Genomic DNA, 26,754 nt, shown 5'->3' on the forward strand with positions numbered 1-26,754 from the left:
TCAATTGCAGAATTATTTCCATCAATTACTGATGAGTGAAGTAAATTTTAAAATGTTAATTTGTACAATACGTTATTTGTCACAGACCATGGACAATGGCCTGCATCATTGCAGTGAGCTATTGTTTCTGGACAGCACTCATATGCACTTTATATTATATTCATTTAGCAGATGCTTTTCTACAGTGACTTACAATGAAAGAGACATAAGCACATCCATTAGTTACTTGACCGCTATATCAACCAGCTTGTTGTTATCTTGAGCATCTCTAAATCAGCTTCACTCCAGCTGGACCAGATTCAGACCAGCTGGACCAGCTTAAAATTAGGCTGGAACCAAGCTGGAATTTACACCAGGATGAGCAACAGTGCCAGAATAGCCAAGCTCTAAATGTTAATCTGGAGCCATGATACAAATCAGATTCTCAAACCTAGCATTTTGTAGCCTACTTAAGGCTTGAATCCCTAATCTTACAACATGTAAGAAACAGCCAGGAGCTGCAGTGAAACCATTAATCTAAATTCATAAAGACACACCAAAGAATGTGGCTGCTGGGTAATTCCATTTAGGATAATTTTGGGAAAACTCATTTTCTTTGAACATGTTTTGTTGGATTTTTAATGACTGGTGTCGTACATCACCTATAATTGTCATAAAAAATATCCAAAACCTTGCAGCTCTGCTTAAAGCAGGTTCATAAATCTGATTAGAGTCCTAAATTATAACTTAATGATGATCAGCTGGCAGAAAGTAGAATGGAAAAGAAAGATAATGGTGCACACCTTTTATGTAAGCCTTCACTCCCCCAAATACATGGCCATATAGTCGCAGCTGACCATTGTGAATCACACAAATGAGTGGTCACATTTATAATATCAAATGTGTCTTTTTCTGTTTAAGAACCATTTTTCCCAGCCCATACTGCGTTGAATTAATGCTGTTCAAAAAGAAAGGTTATTCCATATTTCACCACTAGAGGGCAAGAAGGCATTTTCTCCTTGTGAGATGGGTAGACATGATGGCCAGCTCTTGCCTTTTCAGGCCAGTAGAAGTGAGATAAAAAATGGCCTAGCTAGCTTTTGTCCATCTCTTTGATTCCCTGCTCATTCCAGTTAGTAAGTACACATATATGTGTTCAAGATAATTACAGTGTGATTTAAACGGTGTGATTTTCCAGTATTCTGTTCTTTTTGATTGTTGTAAAAGTAGATAAACTTTCCCCACTCGTGTGAAGGGGGCTATTTTACCTCCGGTCACAAACACATAGGCCTACGGGTTAATGGCAGCTAGCCATTCAGTTTACCAATGTTGTACATTTTTCAATGGTTCCCCTGTGATGTTATTTGCTTTCTAAGGCTTCTGTCATAACTTTAAGATGTTTGTTAAGTGAAGCTGACAATGTATTTTCCCAGTTTTAAGCTCATTAGCTTCATGTTCATAAGAATCTAACTAGCCTACTCCCCCCTTTCAAATGTCTTGAAACAAGCAAATTAAATGTTCCCGAGTGAATGTGCTATATAAATATAATTTGACTGGGCATTTTTATTTAATCCAGGGGGACACTACTGTCTGCACCTTGTAAATCCCTCAAGAGCAGTCAGTTCAGGCACATTATCATCTCAGTATATGGGCATGAAGACTGAAGACAACACGCCTGATCAGCCAGTTTGTTCCAGTTTTGAACGACATGGGGTGTGTTCTGTCTAAAGTTCAGCAAAACTAAAAGTGAAAGTATCTGAGAGGACGGAGTCTGTAAAATGGAGGCTAAAGCTTTGGTTCCTGAGGACGAGCTCTGTTGTTCTGTATGTTGCGATATTTTTAAAGAGCCTATTATCCTGAAATGCAGCCACAGCTTCTGTGGAGTGTGTCTGAAGCAGTACTGGGAAGAGAAGAGCTCTCGAGAGTGTCCCATCTGCAGGAGAAAGGCCTCTATGGATGATCCTCCGGCAAACCTGGCCTTAAGAAGCATCGTGGAGTCTTATTTAAAGCAGAAGACTGAGAGAGAAACTACCGACAAGAGTGATGCTCGCTGCAGTCTTCATGGGGAGAAACTTCTATTCTTCTGTGAACATGACAAAGAGCCTCTTTGTGTTGTCTGTCAGACTTCAAAAAAACACAGAAACCACCTGGTCTGTCCAGTGGAAGAGGCCGTACTGGAGCTGAAGGTATTCCATTTTCAATATAATGTGTTTAATATTTTCAAGACACAAATAAATATGTGTAAAATGTCTCTGTGTGTAAAACATTCAGTTCTAACGGACGGCTGTGGTATGAGGTCTTGTAAATACAGTCAGTCTGGCCTCCACTTCCACTCGCAAAGGCAGATACAGGAACAAACCTGCAGATCAGGCAAAAGCAGGAAAAGGCAGCACTGTATCTGAAAGTGTGTTTACAACCGTTAAAACATCATGTATATTAGACTTTCAGTGTAGGGCTTTATAAATAAAATGCAAGCATGGTTAATCTTGATTGACAATTGTGCTTGGGGGCCTTTTACAGAGAATATGGCTCCAAACATGAAAACTGAAATATGCAGAGCCATTTTAGAAATATATAGCAATGATATGTCAAATTAGAAGTACTGACAGGACAAATGGAGATATCACACATGACCTTTAATATAATAAAGGTCACAACCTAATAAAACTGCTGCGAAATACTCCGTTATTTGCTTGGGGAGAGAACTGAGCAACAACCAGGAAGTAAAGAAATCCACAATGACTGGTGGAGACAAGAGCTATACATTTGCGCAAAAAATTATTGTACCAATATGTCAAATCAATTTTATAAGCACTTTAACATTTCTTACAGTCTACTATAAAATATATGAAATTACAACCCAGCAAAAGTTAGCCTATTTTTAAAATCTTATATGCTGTACAATTTGACTGGTTTAATTGTTTTGAAAATGCATCGCATAAAATGAGAGGACGGAGTGTAGCACAGTGGGTAAGGAACTAGACTTGTAACCGAAAGGTCGCAGGTTCGATTCCCGGGTAAGGACACTGCCGTTGTACCCTTGAGCAAGGTACTTAACCTGCATTGCTTCAGTATATATCCAGCTGTATAAATGGATACAATGTAAAAATGTTATGTAAAAGTTGTGTAAGTCGCTCTGGATAAGAGCGTCTGCTAAATGCCTGTAATGTAATAAAATGTTATGCTGTGTTACAAGTACTGTATGTTTCACTAATCTTTACTTAATTTGTAGCAGGGATATTTTCCTGACTACTTCTCCCATGTTCTTAATAAGCTGTACTGACCTTCACTTGTATTGCAGCAGGGGTATCACTGTGCCATTTGTGTCTTTCTGGAAGTGATAACTGATTCATTTAACTCCAGGAGGAACTCAACCCTGCACTTGATCTTATTAAAGAAAAACTGAAGAGGTTTACTGAGGCTGATCAAGAATGTAAGAAAACAGCTGAACACATCAAGGTAAGGAAAGAAATTACGAATACTGTTTAGGTACACAAAAATACAAAAGAATTGTTTTTGTTTTATGTTCGTTTTGACAGGCATAACAAACACACTGACTGCCACACTTAAATAATGAAAAATAGTTACACTATTCAAGTTTAAAATAGTGTGTTTGAATTGCAGAGTCAGGCCCAGCACACAGAGAGGCAGATAAAGGCAGAGTTTGAGAAGCTCCACCAGTTCCTGCGAGAGGAAGAGGAGGCCAGACTAGCTGCTCTGAGGGAGGAAGAGGAGCAGAAGAGTCGGATAATGAAGGAGAAGATAGAAAACATCACAGGACACATCTCCACTCTTACAGACAAAATCACAGCTATAGAGAAGGCCATGGACACTGAAGACACCTTCTTTTTACAGGTAAGAGCTTGATTTACTGTAATTCAGTATGCTGGTTTGTGGTTCTTCACAATATTTGGCTGTGTTCCCTTACTCTGCACCAATAGCCTACTGTGACAGTGTCAAACTCAGTGTGCAGGTGTTCATAGAGATTCATCAGCTCATCACATATTTTGTTTATATATTTTTGAATTTTGTGAAAAACTGATGTCACCAGAAAGTCAATAGAAAACATCACGACTGCAGAGTAGGACATGTCCTGTATAATTTACAGAAGGCCTCATTTTCCTGAATTCCTGCTGCAAGACGGATGAAACTGCCTGTTCACTCTCTAGATTTGCAGTCATTTGATTCAGAGTTGATGAGCAATCTTCCAGCCACATGGTAGCAAAATTAATGGTCAACAAAACCTGCCCAGCATATTTATACACAACAGTGAGCATGCTGGGATGTTCATTGCTTAATTATCTCAGGAGTCACACCTGTGTGGAAGCTCCTGCTTTCAATATTCTTTGCATCCTTCATTTATTCAAGCGTTTCCTTTATTTTGACAGTTACCTGTACATTACAGTACCTTCATTCATATGTGCTTACTGTTAAAATTACATCACTTTTATTTGCATTGCTCTTTGTGGTGTGGGGATGGCTGGTTTAAGCAGCCACACCTGCCCTGGGTCAAGCTAATTAGACCTGGCCAATTGGATAATTGGTTAAGAATTAGATAATTGGCCAGGCTAATTGGACCCAGGAACAGGAGTGGCTGCACCTGTGCGTAGTGAGGTAATCGGTGCACACAGGTTAAATCTGCCATCCCCACCCACACCAGGGAGCTTCGGTCATGACTGGGTTACATCTGCTCACTTTGGCTGTTACCATCTTGCCAAACCCTCGTGAAAATAAATCTGGACTGTTGGAACATCATCTCCCTGTGTCTCTGTGCTGGAGGGCCCCAAGGAAAGCCACTTTGGTGGCCTGTGGCAGGCGTGTTTACCACACTCTTGTTTTTCACTTATTATAACTTGTCTCTCATAATGGTCTCTACTGAGTATGTTTATACATGTATACATCTTATCACAATTGTGCTGTTATGTGTTTTTCAGAGCTACAAGAACATCAAGGAAAGGTATGTAGACTCTGACCTATTTTCTAGTGTCTGTTTAAGTCTCTTCAAACCCTAAATCTGGGGCGACATAACTCAGGAGGTAAGAGCGGTTGTTTGGCAGTCGGAGGGTTGCCAGTTTGATCCCCTGCCCTGGGTGTGTCGACATGTCCCTGAGCAAGACACCTAACCCCTAATTGCTCCCAACGAGCTGGTTGGTACCTTTCATGGCGGCCTTTCACCGTTGGCGTGTGAGTGTGTGTGTGTGAATGCGTGAATGAGAGGCATCATTTGTAAAGCGCTTTGGATAAAAGCGCTATATAAATACAGTCCATTTACCATTTAAATCTTGAGTGACTCCTGCTTGTCATTACAGAGCCCAGTGCACACTGCAGGATCAAGAGCTGCTCTCAGGGGCACTGATAGATGTGGCCAAACACCTGGGCAACCTGAAGTTCAGAGTCTGGGAGAAGATGCTGGAGATGGTGCAGTACAGTGAGTATCTGGGGCAAAAGTCGAAATCACATTATTTGTGAACATTTAATGAAAACATCAAACTCAAAAACCGAGCTGTATGGTGTGAAAGATAAACAGTACAGAGTCACCCAGTGTCAGTTCCCTTCAAGTTTAGGAAGATCCTGGGGCTGCATTGTACTGCTCTCAATTTAATATCAGAAAACAAGCAAGCATTAGTTAACATTAGTGAATTAGTGCACTGTTTAAAACCAAATTAAAACTGTAGTTTGTAAGTTTGGAGAAAAGATTAAAAAATATTTAAAAAACATGCCACCCCCTCCCACCCCTCCCTCAGCTCTACCTTCAAGCCCTTCCCTATAAGGCCTAATTCATATTGGGAATTATCAGCTGTGTGAATTGTGTGCATTGAATTTGCTATGATATGTGTTCATTTATTCATTTTCATGATGCAAACAGGTATAGTATTTAAAGCGTAAATCACTTTAACTACTGTGTATTCGAATCCATAGCAATGATATACACTCTCGTGTATGTGACCAAATCTGAATAGAGTGTTTGAAATGTGCCTCTTCTCACAGCCTTTTAAATATCTTTCTGCTTGATATTTCAGCTCCTGTGGTGCTGGACCCCAATACTGCACGTGCCACTCTCTCTCTCTCTGATGATCTGACCACTGTGAGACACACAGGTACAGACCAGAAATATCCTGACAACCCAGAGAGGTTTAGCAGGTGTGTGAATGTGCTGGGATCTGAGGGCTTTACTTCAGGGACACACAGCTGGGAGGTGAAGGTGGGGAATAAACCTGAGTGGGATATAGGAGTGGTGAAAGAGTCCATCAGTAGGAAGGGTGATATAACATGCTGCCCAGAGGATGGATTCTGGGTCTTAGCGCTGAGGAATGGTGATAAGTACAGTGCATTTGGAGTTGCTGCCCTCACACTGAAGAGGAAGCCCCAGAGCATCAGAGTGCAGCTGGACTATGACAGGGGGAAGGTGTCCTTCTTCGACTCCAGTGACATGTCACTCATTTACACTTTTAAAGACACATTTACTGAGAGAGTGTTCGCATTCTTCTCTCCCTGTGTGAACAATGATGGTAGGAACGAAGGACCTCTGCAAATATGCCCAGTTAAAGTTTCCGTAACAGTGATGTCATCCCAGTGAGCATTTTCTTTTCTTTCATTTTTTTTTTTTTTTTGAACTAAGAAGAGGTGTAGGAATTTTGGTTGTTTCTAATCTGCCTCAGCATGCCTGGTTATTGACTTAATCTGGGGCAGACTAGACATGTGAACTGATCAAAGGGGGCTGGTCGATGGCCTACCAGAACCAAATGGGAGGCACACGCACAGAGGCCTATCACATTTGGTCAATGTGATAGGCCTCAGTATGCATGAATGATGATTTAGGATGGAGCTACCGGAGACATGGAAGTATAAAGTGGGGTGTTTTAATAGCCTATCAGAAGAGAGCAGGCATGCATACAGATGTAACAATAACCATTTGGTTACCTTGTCGGTACATTTTTTTCTGGTAGAGGGTATAAAGCTGGTGCTTGAACAGCACTCTGTTGTAATTGACCAGCCTTGCTTTGACCAGTATGTTTCCTGCAGTAACAGAGACTATTTTTGTTCTTAATATAAAATGTTATTGATCTAAACTTTGGAACTATACATTTTACTTTACAAAGGACCAAATTTCTTCACACAGATAGGGTACTATAGGGGAAATTCACTTTTGTACAATTGTACAATTTCACAATTGTAATAATTTTTTCTTCATTATTATTTTATGAACTGAACATGCATTTGTTTTAAGTACAGGCAAGCAATATCTTTTTGGTTTTCCTTTGATCTGAATCATTAGACAAAACTTTATTTCATATGTTTATGCATAAAACAGATGCATTCTTGTGGCTAAATCAAAGGCATGATTGATGTCAATCAAATATCGGATTGATGTCTTTCCTGTCTAGTTGGGTTTTTAAGGTTATGTACAAACTTGAAATGGGGGTATCATGAGCAATTGCAATCCACCCTGTCAGCTCCATGCTGTAAGATTTACATCTGAGCCATCAGTAGCCTCACCTGCAAACCTGCTGTTGTTCTAAAACTCTGTTCATCCCTCTTCCTTGATTGATAATTATCACATGCAAATTATTACAATAATAAAGCATAATTAAATTATTGGCATTAATAAGTAATCACAAAGCTTTCTCTGATCGTATCTCTCATAGCATCACTATGTGTCCCACTCAGGGAGTTTTTCTTTGCCACCTTCTCTCTAGGTTTGATGTTGTGGGGGTTTAGGCCAGGGTTTACTGTGGAGTTCATTGTGACAAATGTGGATTTGATAGCATTCTCTTTCATCATATCGTGTTAGAGAATTTAAATCACAAAAAAGGATTCCAATGTGTAAAAACAACATAATTATTTTATGTTACTGTGTGGAGTTTGTATGTTCCCCCCTTGTCTGTGTGGGTTTCCACCCACTGTCCAAAGTCATGCAGGTAGACCTATTTTGGAGACTCTAAATTTCCCATAGGTATGAGTGCATGAATGGTGTGTGTGAATGGTGTGTTTGCCCTGCGATAGATTGATAACCTGTCCAGGGTTTATTCCAGCCTCTCGCGCAATGCATGCTGGGATAGGCTCCAGAACCCCCCGTGACCCTTCCCAGGATAAGCGGGTATAGAAAATGGATGGATGTATGCTACTGTTCAAAAGTTTGGAATCACAGAGAAATGTTTATGTTTTCATAACTTTTATAGAAGTGATATTATTCACCAAGGTAGCATTAAATTGGTCACAAAATACAGCCAAGAGATTGATAATATATATTTTAAAAATATTGTTTGAAAGAACAGTTTTTTAATTCAGTCTTTACAGATGATTGCAAATCCCCATTTTCAGCAGCCATTACTCCAGTGTATTGACAGCACACTGTGTTGCCTCATCCTTAAGTATTTATACTCGTGCTAATATGGTATGAGAGAAAGCGCAGCTGAAAACAATTGTGCTGTTTAATTAAGCTAAAAAATATATTTCAGAATCAGGTTTTATTGCCAAGTAGGTTTACATTACAGGCATTTAGCAGACGCTCTTATCCAGAGCGACTTACACAACTTTTTACATAGCATTTTACATGGTATCCATTTATACAGCTGGATATATACTGAAGCAATGCAGGTTAAGTACCTTGATCAAGGGTACAACGGCAGTGTCCTTACCCGGGAATCGAACCTGCGACCTTTCGGTTACAAGCCCAGTTCCTTACCCACTGTGCTACACTCCGTCCTCTAGGTTTACACATACGAGGAATTTGTTTTGATCTGGTGGTGCATAACAGTGAACATAAAATAAAATAAATAAAATGAAATAAAATAAAATAAACGTAGTGCAATAACATAACATAAACATAGTGCAAATGGTAAACAGTAAACAATAAACAATAGTGCAAGGGGACAACGTGTTTCTTTCAGTTACTACAGTATCTAGTACACTGGCATTTCTAAAGTTCAATTTTGGTTTAAAAAATGGCCAAAAAAGAAACAACTTGTCAGTCAATTGTTGTTTTGAGACATGTAAGCTATTCCACTGAGATTGCCAAGAAACTGAAGATTTCATACACTAATGTGCACTACTGTCTTGAAAGAAGAGAGCAAACTGGATCTAAGTAGGACAGATAGAGGAGTGGAAGTTCCAGATGCACAACTGTGCAAGAGGGCAAGTACATCAGAGTCTCTAGTCTGAGAAATAGACACCTCACAGGTCCTCAGCTGGTAGCTTCATTGAATAGTACTTGCCAAACATCTGCAACAGTGAAGAGACAACTCCAGGATGCCACCCAAAATACTCTTTTCCAATCATCTACCATCCAATCTTTGTGTTCTTTTGCTAATTTTAAGCTCTTCTTGTTGGGAAGTGTTTTTTTCTTTGAAACTGCATCCTGTAGTCATCTCTTCACTGCTACAGATGTTCTGGAAGATTATAAATTCTACCAAGCAATATACTACCACATCATTGCCTGTCCATGACAAGTCTGGCACTACTTTAGTATCTGGTAAAAAGAGATATGCACAGCTTCTAATAAGCACTTTGCAGCGGACAGTCACCTCATTTATTATGTGTTCACAACTGACATGCTGGGGCCCTCTTCCTTTTGTGATCAGGACTCTTTTGTCTTTTACTCTGCCCGTTTACAACTAAAGAGGTTGCAGATGCACTTCTAGTTATAAATCTTAGGCCCACCACTGGTGAGGACAACCTGTATCCTGTCTAGAACTTGCTGGCCCTCTTATTATGTCTGGCACTACCCCAAAAGTCTGGAAAATTGCTCTCGTGCTGCCCTTCCATGAAGTTGGGTAAAACGTAATGTAAATAATTATCAGCCAATTTTCCAATTCTACCCCTGACTGTTAAACATCTACAGCTTGCTTTTGTTGCTTTGCAACAGCACTCATAGATCTGAAACTTGTTTTCAATAGTGATAAAACTAAGTGCTGTTTATCAGATAAAAAAATAGATTATGACAATCTCCAGATATGTACCCTAGATGGTACTCCTATTGAAATAGTCCCTCATTATGAATACTTGGGCAATTGGATTAATGATAAATTCACATAACCATTGGAACTGTAATTATGCAATGGTCCAAAACCATAAAACATTTATTAAGCCAGTTCATTGTTGAATTAGGCATGAAGGGTGAAATACAGTACCTTGTGATTTCAGTGCCACCTACTGCAGCTACCCTTGCCTGTAGGAGAGTGCATGTCCATAATGACATCCAGTAGATGGCACGATTGTACCAATTTTGCACCATGAATATGTCCTTCATTAGTGAATTGTCTTCCATCTATTTTGTTGTTGTTGCTTAGCATGTCATTCATTCCAGTGATCTTTAAAAAATAATTTTTAAGTTTTTAATTCATGATGTCTGTACCTTTTTTTTCTTCAAATAGAATTATTACAATTATTTCAGGCTGAATTAATCACTCTAGACTTGCTCTTGTGGTGGTTTCGGCCAGGATTTACTGTGAAGTGTATTGAGACAGATGTTTGCTAAATCCACTAAACAAATTTGATTTGAGGAGATTTCATGGCATTCACTTTCATCAAATCATGTTACACAATTTAAATTATGTAACAAAAAATTGTTGTAAGGAATATAGCATATATATATATATATATGTATATATATTTATTATTTATTTTCATGTTTATAATATAGGGCTCTTATTGCAACATGCAGCCTAGCAAACAGTTGGGCTTCTTCTTCAGTTTGATGAAAACTTGAGCATGACTATTAACCTGCCAGATCTTTACAGATTCAATAAATGGATAATATTTCATGAACTCTTTTTTTGAACATTATTTTGTTCTTATTGTTTTGCCCTTTAATTTTTGTACTATATAGTACAGAAATTAAAGGGCAAAACAATAAGATAAATGAATAAATAAAATAGGAAATCTTACAGCTTGCCTTGTGAAATGGCCTACATCTTCTAAATGGTATTACTTGGCACATATAGTGAGCTTGTTCCTCAATACATCATCTATACATCCTACACTCATACAATCATACAGTATCATGCATCCCACCTAACCTGTATTCCAACATACAAACTGAAATTCACACTGCACATATAAAATAGAAATCATATTTTCCATACATTTACACAGATCTACTAATTCTTAAACCCAGACACATGCCAGCGAGTGGCCATATAGACACTCATACACACACACAAGCGTGTGCAGTGACTTACATTCACACACACAAGCTCTACATTGCCCTCAGGAAGATGATAGTGTTAGTTTGGAGACTATTCTTGCATGAATTTGATTTGTCTGCTTGATAATCAGGGAAGGCCCAGTGCTACATCCAGTGGTGCACTACTGCACCCTGTAAATCCCTCCAGAGCAGCCAGCTCAGGCACATTATCATCTCTGAGCACCCAGCGCCTTTGCTGGAGTTCATCCTGTGAGAACGTTCACTCACACATTGACACTAAAGGCTCTCTCAGGACATACAGTACAGTAGAGACAATGGAGACAGCAGATAACTGCATGTTTTCTTTCATGCTTATGTGTTGAGAAGGCCCAGAAAGCAAATGAATCACCTTCGGTCCAAAAACCCCTTAACTGCATCTATTAAATTACAATAAATTGACAGCTCTTTCAAAATTAAATAAATCTTAAATCTTAATGAGGAGATAACAAATCAGCCGTGTTTCTATGACATTTGTGTCAGTTATATTGTATGAATAAGTGTACTAATCACTGCTTTCACATACTTTGTGCGGGTGCTCTATTGGTGGGCTGGAGGATATGGGTTTCACAGGGACCGTTTGTGAGCTCCGCTGGATATTCGCACAGCGGTTTCATAGACGCGGTGGGGAAGGTGGGTTTTCAAGGGGGCAGTGAAGCAGTTTGCGCTCTGCGACATATACTCATAGATATAGGCACATATTCTGGAAGAATATGAAAACATTATTTACATTTAGGGTGTGACATACACTGTAAAAAATACCATAAAATCTTTTTTGTGTGTCTACCCGTAATTTTTCGGTTTCGATGGATTTAGTGACATCTGTGGTCACCGGTGGTCACAACAGTTTGTTTTCATACTTCAAATTATGGAGTTAAATTATAAATGACGCTACACCTCCAAACAAAGTGGCATGGCTTGCTTGGGTGTGTAAGCCTGGGAACAGTGAGCAATGTCATCCAACACAGAAATATTGAGCAACATATCAAACCTAATTTTAAAGTGGCAACACGTGGTCACATTTGATCATTTCTTGGCAAACTGTGATAGACATCAACTGCTACAAATAAGGGAGCTATAGTAAGTATAAGTATGATGTATGTAGATACACTCACTTTCACATTTTTTTTATCCACAACTTCGTAAAAGCAAGAAAAGGAGGAGGTTACATTCGGTACTGATGTTAGGCTGTTAGAACTATGCCTTCTGATTGTTGGGGGTATCCATTTTTTTGGCCACTTCAGCTGGTGGGTTATTATCTGAAGATTGTGTTCTTTCCATTGATTTTTCAGCCATTTTGAATGTGTAGGCCTATGCAACCCCAGCCAGCTTTGTTTAAAAACTTGGCTATACTCGTGATGCGTACGAGACTGGGCTGCCAAGCCTCTTGGAACCTGCACCTCTCTCCTTATATATATAGACACAGACAAAATAGTACAACAATGAATCCCACATTGGGTTAACCTTTGCAGCCGAGACACCCTACTTGTTCCCCATGACATCGGCTTTACGACAACAGAAAACATGATTACACTGTATTATGAAGAACCTACGTTTTACATAATTCTGACCCAACTGTATGTTTGGCACCTGAGAACAGTCTCCTAGTCACTATTGCTAACTCCCTGTCAGCACAGTAAACAGCCTGTTTTCCTTTGGGGTCTGATAAGAGGCAGACTTCTGTGAATTTCCCGACAAAATCAACACGGTGTCCTAAAAATAATACAGTGGAAGAAAGTCACAGCCAGGCCCTGTTGTCTCTCCAACATTAATTTATTTAAAAACAAAACAATCCTCATAAGTGTGCTAAAACATTGCGTTAAACTACAACTGGTGAAAATGACAATGAAGAAATGCATTTACAGTAAACAAAACCTGGAGATAAATTAATGAACCTATTTAAAACAAAACCAAACAAAAACATACATGTGCGTCACCATGATTCTGTAATCAGAGGTACAGCTCTTTTTGTTTCAGGGTTACCTTACAGCGCATTTTTTTAACCATGCAGAGAAAAGGAAACATTGACACAGCAGTTAATTTTCTGAAGATTAAAATAATAGAATGTAATGTAACAACAATTGACTGAATGAATGAACACATCATTGTTTTCAGGGCGACTCACGTTCACTGTGACCAGAGCTCTTTACATGTCGAGAGACCGGATTGGTCACATGTGCTGCCAGAGAATGCCATTTAGCACACACTAACCTTTCAGCTCAAAATTAGAATGACTTTTTCAACTTACTAACTACATCATACATTATTTGCCTACAGTTTAGAGTGTGTTCAGTGAGTGCATGTGTGTGTGTGTGTGTGTGTGTGCATATGCCGAAAGCATGTGTATGCATGATGCGTTTGGAGTGTGTGCTATAAGAAAAGGACACAGTTCATTATTGCTTTGTCTTTTTAATTTTAAGTGCAAGAATAATTACATAAGGAAACAAGATGAGCACTGCAGTTGTTTTTTTTGTGCCTACTGACAAGAAAGGTCCCTTCAGCAAATACGCAGGTGAGTGTATTTCTTTTCCAAAGTTTGTGTTTAATTGAACGCCCCCCCCCCACCCCCCGTGCCTGATCAGCAATATCACACCCCTCTGCCGAGTGTTCAACTCACTCCATCAATCCAGCTCTCAGCCAGCCAGTATGGGCCTGACTTACTGAAACCTTCAGCACGTGCAAAACATTTTAGCACTCGCAAAATGAATAACACAACCATTGATTGGCGCAAAACAAATGCCATGACCAATCACTGGTTGCGTTGTTGGTTTTGCCAACAATAAATCAGGCCGTATGTCCGTGAGGGGAAATAAACCTGCCCTGTTCAAAGTTTCAAGGATGTGGTGAAGTTCTTCTGCGGAGCTGGATTTGTTAGTTTGGTTTTCGGCCGGCTCGGCGAGCTTCACAGGGACCGTTCGTCTGCGCTGCCGGATGTTCGTAAAAGCGGCTTCAGAGACGCGGCGGCAGAAGCCCGTTTCTGACTCGGTGGCTCAAGCGCAAAGAGAGCGCGTCTCTTTCAACGTTCAGCAAGGAACGGCTTTAGTGCTCTGCTGCTAGCTATGCTCACGCACATTTTTTAAAATTAAATGCACGGGAGTTCCTCTGCCCTCTTCTTCCTGGAACTGGTGTGGTTAGTTTAACCCTGATAATGTCCCAAACCCGAGTTTAATAGATTCAGTGGCATTCGGTACTGCAGTGAACTGGACAGCAAAAACAACGGCTGTTTGTGGAGGACTAGAAACCGCAACTGGTCATCTATCCGGTCTCTACCTAGCATCCATCCAGTCTACACCCAGGATCCACACAACAGTTCCATACGTTAACAGCAGACTATGCAAAAAGTCAAGAGGAGGTGCACGCTCATCATTTTGCTGAGATAAGATGGACTAGTTCACAGAAATGATTTGCGTGATGGATATAGGTTGCATAGCATCAGTACCTTGAGTACCATTCATCAAAACAAAACCAACCCTTCCCTTAGACAACAATGTGAGTATGGGATAACACATTGCTATGGTAAGCTCATGCTCTCCAGGCATAACAATTATCAGAAGCCCTCCCACACAGACCAATTTTACTCCCAGTTTCAATCTGTAATCAATTTCCAGTTGTGACCCCCGACCTTGTGCGGTCACCTGTACCCCTAGCAAGAACAACTGCAGTTGAAGCTTATGCTCTCCTCAAACGCACAAGCCAGAGATTTTGCCACACACTACAGGTGTACTCCATGCACTACCTCCAACTAGAGGATTAGCATGGCTCTCACTGGTGACAACAGGTAGCATTTGGGCACTTGGTGCAGTGGAACTCAGGCCCACTTCAATGACAGAGTAAGTCCTTTGTAAATGCGGGCTATTGTCAACGAATGACATCAGTACTGAAAACATTTTTTGAATATTTAATGGATTTCACAGTACTAAACATAAATGCAGGCATATGTCATAGGACAAACCTCACTCAATCACAATTTTTTTTTTCCTGCAGGATCCTATGGGCATTGTATTCCTACAGTTTATTGTGTTTAAAAAAAAAAAAAATCAAACAGTAAACCAACCAAAAGCCTATCACAGCCTTCCTACTGAAGCAAGCTGGGAAACAGGGAAAAAAAAAAAACTATTTTCACATCTCTTTTTGCAGCTGAGAGTCAACATGTGGTTAAACATATTATGTGTAATAATGTTCAATATTATCATTATGCATAACAATTATCGTTATTGAAACTGCAAGTTTCCATGTTGCCTCAAACCTTTACTGACATAATTTAGTGAAATAGATGTAAAAATGGTCCCAAGCATTATGGAGACGACTGTATATACTGTAGTCATACAAACATATAATATTAAATATTTTACATTATATTGCAAAGACTACTCAAACTGATTGTCACCAAAACTAAAGTAGGGGGTGCAGTTAAGTGCACATACCTACATGCAACACCCCGCTATCCAGGCCTGCACGCATTATCATGCACTCACTCACTTTTCTCCATCTAGGGCATAAGGGTAGTGACTCAGTGGGCAATTTTGCAGGAGTCCATTAAACTACTGAGCCAGAGCCTTGAACATGACATGCAGGGTTTAACAGTGAAGCAGCCAGCTGAACCTAATCAGTACCCAATGGTACATACACAGTGCATAACTCAAACTAGAAATACTGCCATGCGGTTGTATGCCTCCGCCAACCAGTAGCCAGTTTGGATGTCAAATGTCATCACTTCATTATTTTATCCTATTTGACATTTGTGTGAAACTTTGTCATAATTAGTATATGAACTCTTGAGTTATAGTCAGAAACGTGATTTGTGAGGTCACAGTGACCTTGACCTTTGTCCTTTGACCACCAAAATCTAATCAGTTCGTCCTTGAATCCAAGTGGACGTTTACAATCTACACATAAGTTGTGCTAAATTTAAAGAAATTCCCTCAAGGCGTTCCTGAGATATCGCGTTCACGAGAGAATGGGATGGACGTGAGTTCACAGTGACCTTGACGTTTGACCACCAAAATCTAATCAGTTCATCCTTGAGTCCAAGTGGACGTTTACAATCTACACATAAAACCCCAACCATTTTTCAAACTATTTTTGAGGAGGGGCTTTTTTTCTGAACACTGTGAATTATTATGTGCCAGTCTTGCCTGGTTCAACCCTCAAGGAGGGCATTTATGAGTTCCTTTTGGCTTCCTCCTGCATCCTTGTGTGGTCAGGAACTATAACACTCAAAGAGGTTTGGGTGAAGCCTATAAGAGCCAGCAAAAAAACTAAATGATGCTGGTGTTCCATATCCTTGTCACTTTTAGAGCTCAGGGCAGGGGCATAACTGTGACTCCAGAGGGTAATGTGCTTGTGTGACATGTAAGCACTACACTCAATAACAAAAATGCATATAAATGCAGATAATATTGTCCTCTCGTACAGCAGCAGCCATTTCCTATTTGTGTTTGCAATGAAATGAACACTGTTGAGAACAGAAATGTTTTTTTCACCAATTCAACAACTACCTAATTTCAAATGCACAACTTTCAATGTGGAATTAGGCTCCATCATACAGTAGCACTGAGACAGCCCTTATTAGGATTCTTAGTGAAATTCATAAAAACACATATTTAGGAAATATTGCCATATTTGAACATATGGATCCGAGTGCTGCATTTGAAACTACTGATTACACAACATCATTAGACAGACTATTGGATTGGCAGATTATTGGTAATTTTTTCTCTGAAAGAGCCAGACTGTCATGTGTCATATTCAGTGCAAACTGAAGTAAGATGCTTTGAGTTATTGTGTATGGATTTAGGACCCTCACCTCAGGAATAAAAAAGGAGGCAAAAATTAAAATACACCTTGATTCCCTGTCTCTGAAGACCAGGATGGGAAATTTGGTGTTATTATATATTATAATCTCACCTTTAACACCCACAGCAATAGCATTACAATTTCAGTTTTTATCATCTCAAAAAATATAATGAGAAATAAGAGACTTCTTGTCCAAATCTGACTTTGAAAAGCTGATATCATCCCTTTATTGCAGCTAGGCTAGACTACTGCTTGGTTACTACAGCTGATCCAGAATGCTGCTGCCAGAGTACGACTAAGAGACCAGAACACATTACACCAGTCCTTAGATCACTACATTGGCTTACAGAATAGATTTTAAAATCCTTCTTCTTGTCTATAAAGAAAAAATGACTTAGCACAGTACATCACTGACTGCATTTTGGGTATGACCCATTCAGGCCGTTCAGTACATCTGGGAAGGGTCTGACAATTGTTCCCAAGGTGAAACAAAAACTGGCAAAGATGCTTTGAGTTATTATGTATGGATTTAGGACCCTCACTGCAGGAATAAACTTCTGGATGACCTGAGACATACCCTAACGCTCACCTATTTTTAAAAGCAGGCTCAGGACAGTCCATGACATGGCACTAATTTATTTAAATTTATTATCTATTGATTTTTATTATGTTGTTTTAAAATCACCTGTATTTATTTTTTGATCATTACTACAAATGTCTTTTAAAGTTTAAAGTCTATGTAAGCCGGCTGACAGGTGTGGATTCAAGTGGATGCAGGATGCAGATGAAGCTTAAATCCAATTCAGTGGTATTTATTGTATAACAGCAGAAGGCAGGCAGTTACAGAAGAGGACTGAGAAAGAGATCTCTGGCTTACTCAAAACAAAGAAAACTGACAGGCAGAAGTTTAGCTACGACACGTAGCGGCTCAGAATAATACAGACTAGGCAGACTAACAACTAAGCACTGACTGAATGGGGGAAACAGACCTAAATACAAATAGGGGGTGACTGATTGCAGACAGCCAGTGACACACAGAGGTATAGGGCTACACATGAGGGAAACAATCAAACAATCAACTAACCAATCATTGCATTAATTTAGCAATTATACCCCTGGGTAGAACACCAGAGGGAGAGACACTAGGGAGGAGAGAGGGAGACAGGGTTAGTAGGCAGCTGGGCGTCACAGCCATGACAGTTTATCTAATTTCATTTAGTCTTATTTCTATGTCACCTTTTCTTTTCCTCTATATGCTTTTGTGGGGAATGAGTTGTTTATTTGTCCTGTAAGGACTTTCTTAGAGGGCAGCAGTTTATTCTTTCTTTGAATGTTTTTTTGTAAAGCACATAGAATTTTTTGTGCATGAAATGTGTTATATAAACAAAATTAGCCTTTACCAGTGGTACACTACTGCACCCTGTAAATGCCTCCAGAGCAGTCAGTTCAGGTGCATTATCATCTCTGAATGTAAGAGAGGACAAACACTGTCAAGGATTTCCTACTGACTGACAACAGCAACAAGCCTGATCAGCCAGTTTGTTCCAGTTTTGAATGCCATGTCAACACCCCATGGGGTGTGTTCTGTACTCTTCTGTTTGTTTAGAAAAACCAAAAGCAAACATATCAGAGTGAGGGACTGTGTCTGTGAAATGGCAGCTAAACCTTTGATTCCTGAGGACGATCTCTGTTGCTCTGTATGTTGTGATATTTTTAAAGAGCCTGTTCTCCTGAAATGCAGCCACAGCTTCTGTGGAGTGTGTTTGAAGCAGTACTGGAAAGAGAAGAGCTCTCGAGAATGTCCCATCTGTAGGAGAAATGCCTCTAGGGAGGATCCTCCTGTAAACCTGGCTTTAAAAAACATTGTGGAGTCCTACTTAATGCAGAAGTCTATAAGGGAAGCTGCAGGCAAGAGTGATGATCACTGCAGTCTTCATGGGGAAAAACGTTTATTCTTCTGCGAACATGACCAAGAGCCTCTCTGTGTCGTCTGTCAGACTTCAAAAAAACACAGAAACCACCCGGTCTGTCCAGTGGAAGAGGCTGCGCTGGATCTGAAGGTAATTTATTTTAAATTACATCTATTTCATATTCTCAAGACACAGTCAAATATGAGTAAAATGTCTCTGTGTAAAACATTCAGATCTGACGGACAGCTGTGGTATGAGGTCTTGTAAATATTACATTACATTACATTACAGGCATTTGGCAGACGCTCTTATCCAGAGCGACGTACAACAAAGTGTATAACCATAACCAGGAACAAGTATGACGAAACCCCTAGAGAGAAGTACCGGTCCAAGTGCAGGGAACAACCGCATAGTTCAACTTGGACCCTGATGGTTAAACTGATTAACACTAACAACGAGAACGGCAACAACGCAATCTATGGAAAAAATACAAGTAGTCGTTAAGACAGTTAATGCACCTAAGTCACCTACGAAACAGCTGCCTAGTTACAACCCTAAGTTTAGTCATTTACAGGGGGGAAGGGAGGGATGGGGAGAGGTGCAGCCTGAAGAGGTGAGTCTTCAGTCGTCGTTTGAAATGGGTCAGTGTCTCAGCTGTTCTGACCTCCACAGGGAGGTCATTCCACCATCGTGGGGCCAGAACAGACAGGAGACGTGTTCTGGAAGTGCAGGTGCGAAGAGGGGGAGGTGCTAGGTGTCCTGAGGTAGCAGAACGGAGGGATCTGGCTGGCATGTAGGGTTTGAATATCTTGTGGAGGTATGCTGGGGCTGATCCCTTGACTGCCTGGTATGCTAGGACCAATGTTTTAAATTTGATGCGAACTATAACAGGCAGCCAGTGGAGGGTAGTGAGCAGGGGAGTTACGTGGGAGTGTCTGGGGAGGTTGAAGACCAGACGAGCCGCAGCATTCTGAATGAGTTGCAGGGGTCTGGTGGCAGATGCCGGTAGTCCAGCCAGAAGAGAGTTGCAGTAGTCCAGGCGGGATAGAACCATTGCTTGGACCAGGAGCTGGGTTGAGTAGGTGGTGAGAAAGGGGCAGATTCTGCGGATGTTGTACAGGAAAAATCTGCATGCCCGGGTTACTGCTGCAATGTTGTTGGAGAGGGACAGCCTGTTGTCCATCACCACTCCGAGATTCTTGGCGCAGGGTGATGATGTCACTACGGTGTCCCCTAGGGAAATGGAAAAGTCGAGGAGGGGAGAGGATAGAGCAGAAATAAAGATTAGCTCCGTCTTTCCCAGGTTGAGCTTCAGGTGGTGATTGTCCATCCAGCTCTGAATGTCCCTCAGGCAAGCGGAGATGCGGGCAGGGACCTGTGTGTCCGATGGGGAGAAGGAGAGAAAGAGTTGCGTGTCGTCGGCATAGGAGTGATAGGACAAGCCATGGGCAGATATTACAGGGCCAAGGGATCTGGTGCACAGGTGTAAATACAGTCAGTCTGGCCTCCACTTCCACTCACAAAGACAGCAACAGGAACAAATCTGCTGATCAGTCAAAAGCAGGAAGAGGCAGCACTGTATCTGAAAGTGTTTACAACCATTAAAACATCATGTATATTAGACTTTCAGTGTAGGGCTTTATGAATAAAATGCAAGCATGGTTAATCTTGACTGACAGTTGTGCTTGGGGGCCTTTTACAGAGAATATGGCTCCAAACATGAACACTGAAATATACAGAGCCATTTTAGAAATATGCAGCAATGATGTGTCAAATTAGAAGTACTGACAGGACAAATGGAGATATCACACATGACCTTTAATATAATAAAGGTCACAACCTAATAAAGCTGCCGTGAAATACTCCGTTATTTGCTTGGGGAGAGAACTGAGCAACAACCAGGAAGTAAATAAATCCACAATGACTGGAGCTATACATATGCACAAAAAATTCTTGTACCAATAAGTCAAATCAATTTTATAAGTACTTTAACATTTCTTACAGTCTACTATAAAATATATGAAATTTCAACCCAGCAAAAGTTAGTCTATTTTTAAAATCTTATATGCCATATAATTTGACTGGTTTAATTGTTTTGAAAATGCATCACATAACATTTTATGCTGTGTTATAAGTATGTTTCACTAATCTTTACTTAATTTGTAGGAGGGCTATTTTCCTGACTACTTCTCCCATGTTCTTAATAAGTTGTACTGACTTTCACTTGTATTGTAGCAGGGGTATTACTGTGCCATTTGTGTCTTTCTGTAAGTGATTACTGATTCATGTAACTCCAGGAGGAACTCAAGCCTGCACTTAATCATATTAAAGAAAAACTGAAGAGGTTTACTGACGTTGAACAAGAATGTAAGAAAACAGCTGAACACATCAAGGTAAGGAAAGCAATTATGAATACTGTTTAGGTACACAGAAATACAAAATAATTCCTTTTGGTTCATGTTTCTTTTGACAGGAATAACAAACACATTGACTGCCACACTTAAATAACGAAACATAGTTACACTATTCAAGTTTAAAACAGTGTGTTTGAATTGCAGAGTCAGGCCCAGCACACAGAGAGGCAGATAAAGGCAGAGTTTGAGAAGCTCCACCAGTTCCTGCGAGAGGAAGAGGAGGCCAGACTAGCTGCTCTGAGAGTGGAAGATGAGCAGAAGAGTCGGATCATGAAAGAGAAGATAGAAAGCATCACAGGACACATCTCCACTCTTACAGACAAAATCATTGCTATAGAGAAGGCCATGGACACTGAAGACACCTCCTTTTTACAGGTAAGACCTGGATTTACTGTAATTCAGTATGCTGGTTTTTTGGTTTTTTCACAATATTAGGCCGTGTTCCCTTACTCTGCACCAATGCAGCAGTAGCCTACTGTGAGTGTCAAATTCACGGTGCAGGTGTTCAAAGAAATGAATATGCTCATTTTAAAATGTCATCAAATTTTTTTTTTTTATATTTTTGAATTTTGTTGGTGTAACCAGAAAGTCAATAGAAAACATCAGCACTGCAGAATAGGACATGTCCTGTATAATTTACAGAAGGCCTCATTTTCCTCACATAATTGTCTTTCACCATTGTGTCCTATATAATAGCAATGACACTGCACACTACATGCAGGTAACTGCTACAAAGTTCAAGATGGATGAAACTGCCTGTTCACTCTCTAGATTTGCAGTCATTTGATTCAGAACAAAACCTGCCCAGCATTTTTATGCACAACCGTGAGAATGCTGGGATGTTCATTGCTTAATCATTTCAGGAGTCACACCTGTGTGGAAGCTCCTGCTTTCAATGTTTTTTGCATCCTTCATTTATTCAAGTGTTTCCTTATTTTGACAGTTACCTGTACATTACAGTGCCTTCATTCGCATTTGCTCACTGGTAAAATTACATCACTTTTATTTGAATGGCTCTTTGTGGTGTGGGGATGGCTGGTTTGCCACCCTTGTGAATAAATCTGGACTGTTGGAACATCATCTCCCTGTGTCTCTGTGCTGGAGGGCCCCAAGGAAAGCCACTTTGGTGGCCTGTGGCAGGCGTGTTTACCACACTCTTGTTTTTCACTTATTATAGCCTGTCTCTCATGATGTTCTCTACTGAGTATGTTTATACATGTATACATCTTATCACAATTGTGCTGTTATGTGTTTTTCAGAGCTACAAGAACATCAAGGAAAGGTATGTAGACTCTGACCTATTTTCTAGTGTCTGTTTAAGTCTCTTCAAACCCTAAATCTGGGGCGACATAACTCAGGAGGTAAGAGCGGTTGTCTGGCAGTCGGAGGGTTGCCAGTTTGATCCCCTGCCCTGGGTGTATCGACATGTCCCTGAGCAAGACACCTAACCCCTAATTGCTCCCAACGAGCTGGTTGGTACCTTTCATGGCAGCCTTTCACCGTTGGCGTGTGAGTGTGTGTGTGAATGGGTGAATGAGAGGCATCAATTGTAAAGCGCTTTGGATAAAAGCGCTATATAAATGCAGTCCATTTACCATTTAAATCTTGAGTGACTCCTGCTTGTCATTACAGAGCCCAGTGCACACTGCAGGATCCAGAGCTACTCTCAGGGGCACTGATAGATGTGGCCAAACACCTGGGCAACCTGAAGTTCAGAAGATGCAGGAGATGGTGCAGTACAGTGAGTATCTGGGGCAAAAATTGAAATCACATTATTTGTGAACATTTAAATGAAAACATCAAACTCAAAAAACCGAGCTGTATGGTGTGAAAGATAAACAGTACAGAATCATCCAGTCTCAGTTCCCGTCAAGTTTAGGAAGATTCTGGGGCTGCACTACACTGCTCTCAATTTAATATCAGAAAACAAGCAAGCATTAGTTAACATTAGTGAATTAGTGCACTGTTTAAAACCTAATTAAAACTGCAGTTTGTAAGTTTGGAGAAAATAACTAGTGTTACGGCCGGCTCGAAGGGCCGCAACAAACAAGTCCAATGTACTAAAAAACAATTCAGAAACTAATCTAAAAACACAAACCCAGACATTTATTAGAATAACCAACAAACAAATCACAAACTAAAACAAAGGAAACCCCACAAAGTTCAAAAAAAAAAAAAAAACAATCTTCACAAATACTACAAACCCAAAACCACGAATCAAACCACACACAAAAGAAACCCCAAAGAAGATCTCAAAGAAAGAACTCCCCTGGCTCATACTGCAGGGCTTATGTTGGCCACCGGCAGGTGGAGGCAATCAAGCAATTAGGCAATCAGGCAACTACCTCCTCCTGCACCACCCAGACCAGCAGAGGCAGGGGACGTAACACTAGATTTAAAAAAAGAAAAGAAACATTCAACCCCCTCCCAACCCTCCCCTCAGCTCTCCCTTCAAGCCCCTCCCTATAAGGCCTAATTCATATCAGGAACTATTAGCTGTGTGAATTACGTGCATGAATGAATGAATGAATTTTATTATTGTGTCATGCATCACACCGATGCCCAGCCCACATTGGCTTACACGACACCAACATTTTGCATATAACAGATCCAGAGTAAATCATAAACCTATTAAAATGCAACAAACACATATCTGATACATATGTCCTGTACAAAACAGTATAGACTCCATAACCAAACCTTCTTATCTTCTTTTTCAGGTTTTTGCAACATGTACATAGTCATTACATAAATAATAACACCTCATTAGAGACTAAACAAACAACCCATCTTGCCTTCTTTTCCAGGTGTTTGATACAAAGTTAGTCATTTTAAAAACGTCAAACTTAAATAGCAATTTTTCATCATCCCCACCCCCCCAAAACACTTCAGGATTTCGTTTAGACATTTCATGGAAAATTGGTGCTCTTAGATCATCATAATATGTACCGTACAGCATAAAGTTGGATTCATTTTCAATTTCACCCAGATCACATAACAGACATAGTCTTTGTTCTTCAACTACATCATTAGATCTGCCTACCTCAATAGCCAGAGGAAGGATACCGGTTTGTAACTAGGCAACCAGGGACCTTTGGCTTCTGGTTAGGTATGCCATAACATATGGTTCAGGGCCATAGTTTTGCTTAACATGAATATATGTCCTTAATTTTGGTTTTAGCAATATATTATTAGACCACTTTTCTTCTTTGATAAAAGCTTATATTTAATCATGTTAATATTACACCGTAAGTTATTTCTGTAAATATATTGTAAATCAACTTCCTCAAAAAATGCATCATCAAGTTCTTTTGTCCATGGGGTGTTGTGTAATTTCACCCTGAATAGCTAGAACTGGAGCAAATTTATATACCCCAAGAAAACATTGTATGGATCTGTTCTGAATAGAATTGGCATTTTTTGGATTCTTTAAAGCCCCATATACCAGCAGCATAATTCAGTACAGGAGAGACACAGGCATCATAAAGTTGTGAATATGTTGAATAGCCAAGATCTTTGCGCACTTTAAATTTATTAATCACTGAGCCTAACGCTCCTCCAGCCAAGGTCACTAGGGATTTTATCCCCACCTTGTAGGTCATAAATTCATCCAGGGCAAACCCCATGTATTTATACACATTAGCATATTCTAGTGGTGATGGTCCAAAAGTGATATTTTGTGTACTTCTTGCTGTACCCTTTTTCCTGAAATGCATTATCTGGGTTTTACTCTGATTTATTGTATTGCATTGAATTTGCTATGATATGTGTTCATTTATTTAATTTCATGATGCAAACAGATTTTGTTTTTAAAGCATAAATCACTATGACTACCGTGTATTCAAAATCAAAACAATGATATACAGTTTCCCATGTATATGACATAATCTGAATAGAGTATTTGAAATGTGTATCTTCTCACAGCCTTTTAAATATCATTCTTCTTGTGGTGCTGGACCCCAATACTGTATGTGCCACTCTCTCCCTCTCTGATGATCTGACCACTGTGAGACACACAGATACAAAGCAGAAATATCCTGACAATCCAGAGAGGTTTAGCTACTGTGCGTTTGTGCTGGGATCTGCGGGGTTTACCTCAGGGAAACACAGCTGGGAGGTGAAGGTTGGGAATAAATCTGATTGGACTATAGGGGTGATGAAAGAGTCCATCAGTAGGAAGGGAAATATAACATACTCCCCAAAGAGAGGATTCTGGGTCTTAATGCTGAGGAATGGTGGTAGGTACAGAGCAGCTGGAGTTACTGACCTCACACTGAAGAGGAAACCCCAGAGCATCAGAGTGCAGCTGGACTATGACAGGGGGGAGGTGTCCTTCTTTGACTCCAGTGACATGTCACTCATTTACACTTTTAAAGACACATTTACTGAGAGAGTCTTCCCATTCTTCTCTCCACATTTGAGAACAGATAACAATGATGGATCCCTGCAAATATGCCCAGTGAAAATCTCTGTAAAAGTGAAGTCAATCCAGTGAAGGTATTTGTTTTAAAAAAAAGAACAAAGTAGAGATGTTGTACTTGGAAATAACTTTTGTTGTTTCTAATGTGTCTCAGCATGCCTGGTTTCTGACTTGGGTACTCTGGGGTAGACTTGCTGGAGATGTGAATTGATCAAGGTGAGGTGGTTGATGGCCTACCAGAAATAAGTGGGAGGCAGACATACACTCAGATAACAGTGATTATTTGGTTAATGTAATCAGCCTCAGTATGCATGAATACTGATTTGGGACACACCAGAGGAAGTGCAAAGGGGGATGTTTTAGTAGTCTGTCAGAAGAGAGCAGACATGCATACAGAGGTAACAGTTGAACAGTTGAACTGCTTGATTTCCTGCAACTTCATTGCTAGATTTTGTTCTGGAAAAGGGGTACAAATCTGGTGCTTGACCAACACTGTATTGTGACTTACCTGCATTGCTTTTACCTCATATCTTTCATGCTGTCCTTGGAGACAGTTTTTGTTTATTAATGGTATTGATCTAATCTTTTTAACTGATCATTTTACTTTGCAAAGGACCAAATTTCCTCATACCTAAAGAATACTATAGAAGAAATCCATTAATTATTATTATGAATAATAATAATAATAATAACAATAACAATAACAATAACAATAATAATAATAATAATAATAATAATAATAATAATAATAATAATAATAAATAAATTAATTGGGTTTTGTTTTGCTCTAGCTAATAGGACAAATAATTTCATATAATGTTTATACATAAAGCAGATGTGCTCTTTTTATTTGTTTTTATTCAATTTTCCATTGCAGTTAAAAAACAAGTTGGTGTACAATCAGTCCTGGTATCATAAAAAACGTGTAAAATAAAATTTTAAAACAAATTTTAAAAATGCACATGCATTCTTCTGGTTTAATCAAATTCTTTTATATCTGATTGATTTAATTCCTGGGTGGATAAGGCAGTGTACAAGCTTGAAATGTTTGCG

At 39.8% G+C, this 26,754-nt stretch overlaps 2 protein-coding genes across 2 annotated transcripts; both read left to right on the forward strand.

Moving 5' to 3' along the window:
- The first annotated feature begins 1,049 nt into the window (after positions 1-1,049).
- Positions 1,050-6,590, forward strand: LOC118217901 (zinc-binding protein A33-like). The gene is made up of 7 exons (XM_035400089.1): positions 1,050-1,115; positions 1,556-2,165; positions 3,343-3,438; positions 3,604-3,834; positions 4,914-4,936; positions 5,289-5,407; positions 6,000-6,590. Exons 2-7 carry the CDS (start codon positions 1,758-1,760, stop codon positions 6,554-6,556), a joined length of 1,434 nt encoding a protein of 477 aa, XP_035255980.1. The 5' UTR covers positions 1,050-1,115; positions 1,556-1,757; the 3' UTR covers positions 6,557-6,590.
- Positions 6,591-18,922: 12,332 nt separating this feature from the next.
- LOC118216946 (zinc-binding protein A33-like) lies at positions 18,923-25,965 on the forward strand. Its single transcript, XM_035398606.1, has 5 exons — positions 18,923-18,949; positions 21,165-21,260; positions 21,426-21,656; positions 22,541-22,563; positions 25,206-25,965. The coding sequence occupies exons 1-5, from the start codon at positions 18,923-18,925 to the stop codon at positions 25,774-25,776; spliced, it is 948 nt and encodes a 315-aa protein (XP_035254497.1). The 3' UTR covers positions 25,777-25,965.
- Positions 25,966-26,754: the final 789 nt, after the last annotated feature.

The sequence above is a fragment of the Anguilla anguilla genome, chromosome 2, assembly GCF_013347855.1.
Source record: "Anguilla anguilla isolate fAngAng1 chromosome 2, fAngAng1.pri, whole genome shotgun sequence".
In the NCBI taxonomy this organism is placed as follows: Eukaryota; Metazoa; Chordata; class Actinopteri; order Anguilliformes; family Anguillidae; genus Anguilla; species Anguilla anguilla.

Bases quoted from the DNA above. Each gene is read 5' to 3' on its own strand.
- LOC118217901 (XM_035400089.1), top strand. From the start codon at position 1,758: ATGGAGGCTAAAGCTTTGGTTCCTGAGGACGAGCTCTGTTGTTCTGTA. The intron at 2,166-3,342 runs GTATTCCATTTT...ATTTAACTCCAG, and splicing joins AGGCCGTACTGGAGCTGAAG to GAGGAACTCAACCCTGCACT. The intron at 3,439-3,603 runs GTAAGGAAAGAA...TTTGAATTGCAG, and splicing joins AAACAGCTGAACACATCAAG to AGTCAGGCCCAGCACACAGA.
- LOC118216946 (XM_035398606.1), top strand. From the start codon at position 18,923: ATGACCAAGAGCCTCTCTGTGTCGTCT. The intron at 21,261-21,425 runs GTAAGGAAAGCA...TTTGAATTGCAG, and splicing joins AAACAGCTGAACACATCAAG to AGTCAGGCCCAGCACACAGA. The intron at 21,657-22,540 runs GTAAGACCTGGA...TGTGTTTTTCAG, and splicing joins AAGACACCTCCTTTTTACAG to AGCTACAAGAACATCAAGGA.